Raw genomic sequence first — 7,485 nt, forward strand, 5'->3', positions numbered from 1 at the left:
TTATGAATCGGAGCCTCCGCGCGAGTAGGTGGACAGGACATCCGATTCCATAGGCAGCAGAACCACCTTCGTGATCGGTCTCTTGATAAGGCCGCGGGCCGTGAGTAGGTCTACCACACGGACCTTATCATCGGCTCCAGGATACGCGTTCTGCACACGGCCGAGACGCCATTCCTGAGCGGGGATGTTCTCCTCCTTGATCACCACGAGGTCTCCAACCTCGAGGTCTCTTGTCGGATGCTGCCATTTGTTGCGCTTGTGCAACTCTCGCAGGTACTCTGTCTTCCAGCGCGAACAGAATTGCTGGTTGAGAGCCTTGAGATGTTGCCAGCGGTTTAGGATGGAGGAGGCGCTCGCTTGTATTTCTGGCTCGGCCACGGATAGTAGCGGACCACCAATCAGGAAATGGCCTGGGCTCAAGGCCAACGGATCAGTTGGGTCCTCAGACATAGGAGAGATTGGTCGCGAGTTAAGGCATGCCTCAATCTTGGAGAGAAAGGTCGCGAACTCCTCTAATGTGTATTTGGAATTACACATCGACCGTTGGAAAAGAGCCTTGAAGCTCTTCACACCCGCTTCCCATAAGCCCCCCATATGTGGGGCCCCTGGAGGGATGAATCGCCACGTGAGCCCCTGCTGGCTGTACACCGCGGAGGTCCGAGTGCGGAGGGCCTCGAGAAGGTCCACAGCCAGAGAGCGGGATGCGCCGACAAAATTCCTCCCGTTGTCGGAGTGGACTTCGTGGGGACAGCCTCGTCTCGCGACGAACCGGGCGAAGGCGGCTAGGAACGTGTCGGTGGACAAGTCGGACGTAGCCTCCAAATGGATGGCCTTCGTGGTAAAACAAACGAAAACGCACACATACCCCTTGGAGATGCGACAGGCGCGTCCTGTGAAACTTTTCACGTCGAACGGCCCGGCGAAGTCGACTCCGGTGTATGTGAACGGCCGCGAAAATGTAACTCGTGAGGAAGGAAGGTCGCCCATTAATTGGGTTTGGAGTCGCTTGCGTTGGATGACGCAGACCTTACAGGAGTGGATTACTGACCTCACGACGTGACGTAGTCGAGGGATCCAGTATGTTGCCCGGAGAAGGCGGATGACCAGCTGGTTCCCACCATGTAGGGATACGTGATGGGTGAATCGAACCAGCAGGCGAACCAGGAGGCATGCGGGTGGCAACAGGATTGGATGCCGCTCATTGTAGGTCATGGATGCCGAGGCTCGGACCCGGCCACATGCCCGCATGACTCCGTTTTGGTCCAGGAACGGATTGAGGTTCTGAAGAGAGCTCGTAGTCGGAAGTGGCTGCTTGTTTACAAGACAGCGATGCTCCGCCGTATAATGGGAGCGTTGGGTCGTGATGGTGACAGCTTGGAGAGCTGCAGCAACCTCTTTATTGTCTAGCTCTGTGGATACGTGGACTGGCGTTGCTTGCCCTCTGACGCGCAGGCCGAACCGCCGAACGTAGGCGATCACGCGCAGAGCGCGTCCGAATTCGGAAAATCGGCTGAGAATGTCCGAGGCTGTGTCAGTGGCGTGGTGAACCTTGACGGCTCGTTTCTCCAAGTCGGTCTCAAGGATTGAGCCTCGTGGACAAGGCCACTCCGACTGCGGACCACGCAGCCACGCAGGGCCATGCCACCACATGTCATTGCCGACCAGTTCAGTGGGTCCGAGCCCTCGACTGGCGAGGTCGGCCGGGTTGTCCTCGGATCGGACGTGGCTCCATCGTTCGCGGGGCCAACAGCGAGTGATTTTGGCGACTCGATTCCCTACAAAGGTGGTCCAATCACATGCCGGCCTGTTCAACCAGGCCAACACAATAGTGGAATCGGTCCAAAAGTACACCTGGCTGGCGTCGAGCGGCATTTGAGGAAGGATGGCCACGGAGAGTTCTGTCAGAAGGACAGCTCCGCACAGCTCGAGGCTAGGCAACGAGATTGTTTTCACGGGGGCAACGCGGGTTTTGGCTGTGAGAAGGGTACACACAATGCCCTGCGGACGCTCAACTCGGACGTAGATCGCTGCCCCATAGGCACGTTGAGACGCGTCGCAGAACCCATGAATCTGTACCTTGGCCATCGGACAGACGTGTAACCACCGCGGAATGCGGATCCCTTGGATGGCCGGAAAGCTGTTCAGGAATGTCTCCCAGGCTTGAGACAGATCGTTAGGAAGGACGTCATCCCATCCTAACTCTCTCAACCAAATCTCCTGCATAAATATTTTCGCTTGGACGACGAAGGGGGCAAGCCATCCCGCTGGATCAAAGAGCTGCGCGATCTGGGACAGCACATTGCGCTTCGTGCAGGATTGTCGCTCGTTTAAAGCGGGAGGCGAAAAGAAGAACTCGTCGGCACTGGCTTGCCATCGGATTCCCAACGTCTTAGCGATGCTACTCTCTTCCAGCTCTAGGAAGTCAGCGCGGAGTAAGTGGTCGACTGGAATGTCGCGCAGGACGCCCTTATGGTTAGCTGTCCACTTTCGGAGCGGAAACCCTGCAGAGTCGAGTGCTTCGCGTAGTTCAGCAATGGCGGAAATTGCCTGAGACTGAGAGTGAGCACCAGCGAGCACGTCGTCCACGTACATGTCGCTCTCCAGGATGACGCTTGCCATCGGCAGCTGTGGACGCACCTCTTGTGCGAGTTGCTTGAGGACGCGGAGGGCGAGGTACGGTGCGCAGTTGACTCCGAAAGTGACAGTGGTGAGCTCGTAGTCACACACGTCCCCGTTACGGTCGCGAAACAGTATTCGCTGATAGGGCGTGTGTTGGGAAGCCACTTGGATTTGCCGATACATCTTGTTGATGTCGGCATTGAAAACGTAGCGAAAGACGCGCCACCTCAGGATTTGCATGGTCAAGTCAGACTGAAGGACTGGCCCAGCATGCAACGTGTCGTTGAGGCTTTTCCCGTTGGAAGACGGGCTGGAGGCGTTGAAGACTACGCGCAATTTGGTTGTGGTGCTGTCGGGTTTAAACACGGCGTGATGTGGCAGGTAGAAATGGCCGGAATCATGACTAGGTGTAACCGCTGTCATGTGGCCGAGCTCTAAATACTCCTGAATGACGGAGTCGTACTGCTTCTTGAGCGGCAAGTTCCGCTGCAGCCGCTGCTCGTTTCTAAGGAACTGGGCCTTGGCCGCGCTTCTGGAGTGGCCTAGCTCGACTTTTTCTGGACACTTGAAAGGGAGAGTAACCACGTATCTCCCATCGGGGGTTCGTTTAGTGGTCTGGAGGAAGTTTTCCTCGCACACTGAATCGGACTCGCTCGTCGGTCTCCCCGGAAGGTCCTCCACCTCCCAGAATTTGGTGAGAAGCTTCTCGAGTCGGACATCCGAATTAAACGAGAGCTTCGTGGTGAAGGCGGAAACCGTCCGAGCCGAGTCAGCTGATACCGGACCGGATAGGACCCATCCGAAGATGGTCTCTTGTCCCAGCAGCGAGCCACAAATGGCAGACTGGAAGCCGCTCAGCAGGATAGCAGGAAGGATGTCAGCGCCTAGAAGCACATCAATCTGCGAGCTTCGGTGGAAGGAAGGGTCTGCCAATTGGAGGTTTGGAAGGTTATCCAAGAAGTGCTGCGGTATCGGATATGAAGGAAGGTTGCCTGCTAATTGAGGCAGAACATATGCCGTGGTCTCGATCTTGAGGCCCGGCCTGGAGGCGGCCCCGATCATGAAGTGGCAACGCTTTTGCGCCTTAGCCGCTACGGTTTGGTTTAAACCCGCGACTTGAGCCTGGATAGCTTCGAACGGTGGCTTAATGATGTTAAAGAGGCGTTCAGTGATGAACGTCGCTTCGGAGCCTGAGTCGATCAGAGCGCGGGCACGGAAATTGGTCCCCAGGTGGCAAATATTAATGAGTGCTGTGCCCAGAAGAACGGTACTTGTGCTGGAAGAGAAATAGCTCTGTACGTTGGGCTGAGAATCGGACGCGCTGGGGGTTTGGGCGGATGTCGAAGCCGCCATGTTGGACGGAGGCGCGGAACGATGCAGAAGCGTGTGATGTCTGGCTCCACAAGTGGAACAATTGTGGCTGCTTGAGCAGTCGCGAAGCTGATGGCCTCTTGCGAAGCAATTTAGGCACAGCTGTCTTGTCTTGATGCACTTGGAACGTGCATCAGCGGACATGTTGAGAAAGCGCGGACATAGTCGGATCGGGTGATTCTCCTTGGAACAGAGATCACACGTCCTCTTCTTCGGACTCACTTGGTTCTTGAAAGAAAGAACCTTGTTCGGCACCGAACTGCCGTGCGACCGGAATGGATTGGATCGGCTGCAAGAAGTGGATGGATTCTGGCCGCCTTGGGAGGGTGGCGGATTCGTAGCCACTCGGGAAGTGGAAGGGTCGCTCTCAATAGCTTCGAGCGTCAAATAGCGCTGAGTGAGGAAGGAGTCGATTTCCTTCCAGGGCGGCACTTCCTTCTTGTCCGTCACGGACGCTTCCCATAAGGCGCGGCTTAGCTTCGGCAACTTTGAAGCGCAGATAGTTACCAGCAGACTATCCCAATTGTCCGTGCAAACGTTGGAGACCGCTAGCGCATTTAGGACTCCCTGCATCGTACTTTGAAGTTCCTTCAAAGCCCGACTGCATTCGGAAGTTACGCGGGGCAAGAAGAGGAGAATGTTAATTTGGTTGGTCACCAGAAGCCGATTGTTCTCATATCGGCTGCGGAGAGCCAACCAGGCGGACTCGAAACCGTCATTCGTGAGGGGGGACTTTTCTACAATGGCCTTTGGGTCGCCCCTGGTCTTCTCGGTGAGGTAGTATAACTTCTCTACCGGAGATAACTTTGGATTGTTTATCACGACCGCGGTGAACAGATCCCGGAAAGTGGGCCAGCGGACGTAGTCCCCTGCGAAAACCTCAATATTGACGGGAGGCAGTCGACAGCCGCCCTGTTGGACTGGATGTGCGGGAGGAAGGACTGCGGAGGGGGCCAGCTGGGCATTGAGGTCGCTGAGACACTGCTCAAACACCCCATAGCATTCGCCATATGTTTCCCGGATGTCCGCTTGGATTTCTGGATCCTCGTCAGCCATCACCGCGGAACAGGCCTTGTATTCGGCCTCGACGTCCGTCCACATGCTGAGGATTTGGCCTCGGCGGACCTCGGACAGAGAGGCGGATGGGGCGGAAGTGATACGCTCTGCCAGGTGGGAGAGTCGGCCAATGGCGGCTACCAATTTGGTCCGAGCGGCAGAGGTGGCGGATTGAGCCATTGTGGTGAAGTGGCGAGAGCTGACGGGACTAGTGATGCAGCCTTTCGGATCCTGTTTAGTCACCGATGGAACCTTAAGGGTCACCGGAGACGGGAATAGGACCGATTTGGTCCTTGTAGCAGGGCTGCTACTGGCTGCTCTCGGAGTGAGGGATGCCTTGATTGGCTGTGTCGGAGTAGTTCCGGAGGCGGACGAGGTGCGTAGCCGGTTGGACGAGGTCACAGGCAAAAGTTGTTTGCCGTCCTTGTGACCTGTTGGCATAATTTAAAAGGACCCACGCAAGAAAAAATCGGTTTTTTTGGACGTCCGTGAGGGACTGCAGACTGGTCTGAATAGAGTTGACTCGGAACCGTCAGGAAACACCCGTAACCCAAACACGGACTATCAGACGAAAGGCCTCAAGCTAGCTGGAAGGCAATAATCGGAACGACTCGGATTGTTTGAGGTCACCTGTAGGTGAGAAATCTCAAACAATGAGTGACCCTATATTGAGCCGAGCTGAGGAGAGGAACGGTCACACTGGAGTAGCAATATTTGGAAATATTGACTGTGCGATGCTCCTCCGTTTACCCCTTGACGCAGTCGTGAGCGGAACTGGGTTACTATCGGATGGACGGAATCACTGGAAGCAGGCACGGACACCTCACAGAAACGGAACAACAATAACTTCTTTGTCAAAACAAAAAAAATATTTTTTTTGTTTGTGAACAAAAAGACTCGGAGGTTTTTCTTGGACGTAGTCGGAGTATTTAATAATTTAACTAATTTTTTTTTTTTTCTATTCGGATGAACACCGGGTTCGGATGCCGATAAGTTTTTTTTTTTTTTTGGGCCACCTCTCACTCTCGGAACAAAAAAAATATCAACACACGCAACACAATTTGCCAATTTGTAATGTAAATTGCCAAATAATTACGGAAAATGCGCCGTGCCTGGGTCGCGAGTAATTAATTTGGACTCTGGAGAATGTGGGAGAAATTGGGACCTTGCGAAAAGTGGCTGGAGGGCACGAATTTCACTTAATCGCGGATTTTCAAATATGGCACTTGCGCGGAGTGGTGGAATGCGGTATTTAATTATTTGGTATTTTTGTTGAATGTGTGTATGTATGTATATAGTTGGGAGCCAACTATGCCAGTAAATGTAATAAATAAATAAATAAAATAAATAATAAATTTAATTAAGAAAACACAGGTAGCTGGATGGATACTTTTATTGCTGCTGTAATGAGTATATGTTGGTATGTGTGTGTGTTCACTGGCACTTGGAGTGTGCCAGTGTATATTGTATTAGGGTAGGGCGCGGATGGAATGCTCTTGGAGACCTGTATATCAATGTAGGTGTGTGGGAATTCACTTGCACTTGGATCGTGCCAATGTATATATTATTGGGGTAGGCCGCGAATGGAACGCACTGAAGAAATATTAGTGTATGTGTGTGTGAATTCACTTGCACTTGGAGTGTGCCATGGTATATTTGATTGGGGTGGGTCGTGCTGGAATGCACCTGTTGAGACACGGATGTAGATGTGTGTGTATGTACGCAAGCCGCTCTTATGGGCTTGAATGTGCGTACATACATATGCGCGGAATGCACTTATTTTGGTTTTAATTTGTCCGCAAATCATGGACAGACACAAGTAATCGGAAAAAACTACCGTATCACTGGTAGTTGAAGCGGAATGACGGGAGAACGGTAGGAATCGCCGATAATATGGCGGTGTCGAAAGAAGAAGAGACACGGATAACGGAGATGGCGAGAGTACATATATAAGACTATATATATGTACTTCGGTCGCGGCACTTTGAACTCGCGGAATTTTCTCTGGAGCACAAACCGCTAAATGGAGGCGGTTTATGGTAAAGAAGGCAAGCGTACTTATCTTGTGATTCCCTGGTGCGGTGAAGGCGATGCCGTGCTCGAAGGCTGGAGAAGCTTTTGGGGAAGCAGTAGTATCCGGCTCGAAGGACCAATGATTTGAGCGTAGAGGCGTCTCAGGGTGTCCACCAGAGAGTCCCAAGATCAGTTCCCAAAGATAAAAGGCGTTAAGGTCCGGGTTCTTCTAATATATATTTCGGGGGTGTGTTCTGTCTGTGTATATGTATAAGCGCGAGCAAAAACGTCCGTTTTGCGTTGAAGCGAATTGCGAATTGAAGCTCGATCGGTTGTACTCCAGCTGCCGAGGGCTGTCGGCGGCGAGAGCGGGAGCGTGAGCGTGGGCGGGAGCGCCAGCGTGGTGAATAAGCGCGCGAGAGCGCG

The 7,485-nt window shown here is 53.3% G+C and overlaps 1 protein-coding gene across 1 annotated transcript; it reads right to left on the minus strand.

Moving 5' to 3' along the window:
• Positions 1-5,091, minus strand: LOC121404191. The gene is made up of 3 exons (XM_041593418.1): positions 4,896-5,091; positions 379-3,809; positions 1-240 (listed from the first exon to the last, which is right to left on the minus strand). Exons 1-3 carry the CDS (start codon positions 5,089-5,091, stop codon positions 1-3), a joined length of 3,867 nt encoding a protein of 1,288 aa, XP_041449352.1.
• Between the last annotated feature and the right edge of the window lie 2,394 nt (positions 5,092-7,485).

Source organism: Drosophila obscura, unplaced genomic scaffold, assembly GCF_018151105.1.
Source record: "Drosophila obscura isolate BZ-5 IFL unplaced genomic scaffold, ASM1815110v1 contig_187, whole genome shotgun sequence".
NCBI classification, from domain to species: domain Eukaryota; kingdom Metazoa; phylum Arthropoda; class Insecta; order Diptera; family Drosophilidae; genus Drosophila; species Drosophila obscura.

Bases quoted from the DNA above. Each gene is read 5' to 3' on its own strand.
- LOC121404191 (XM_041593418.1), bottom strand. From the start codon at position 5,091: ATGTGGACGGACGTCGAGGCCGAATACAAGGCCTGTTCCGCGGTGATG. The intron at 3,810-4,895 runs GTCGACTGCCTC...TGATCGACTCAG, and splicing joins TCCAGTCCAACAGGGCGGCT to GCTCCGAAGCGACGTTCATC. The intron at 241-378 runs GTGGCCGAGCCA...AACAAATGGCAG, and splicing joins TTGGTGGTCCGCTACTATCC to CATCCGACAAGAGACCTCGA.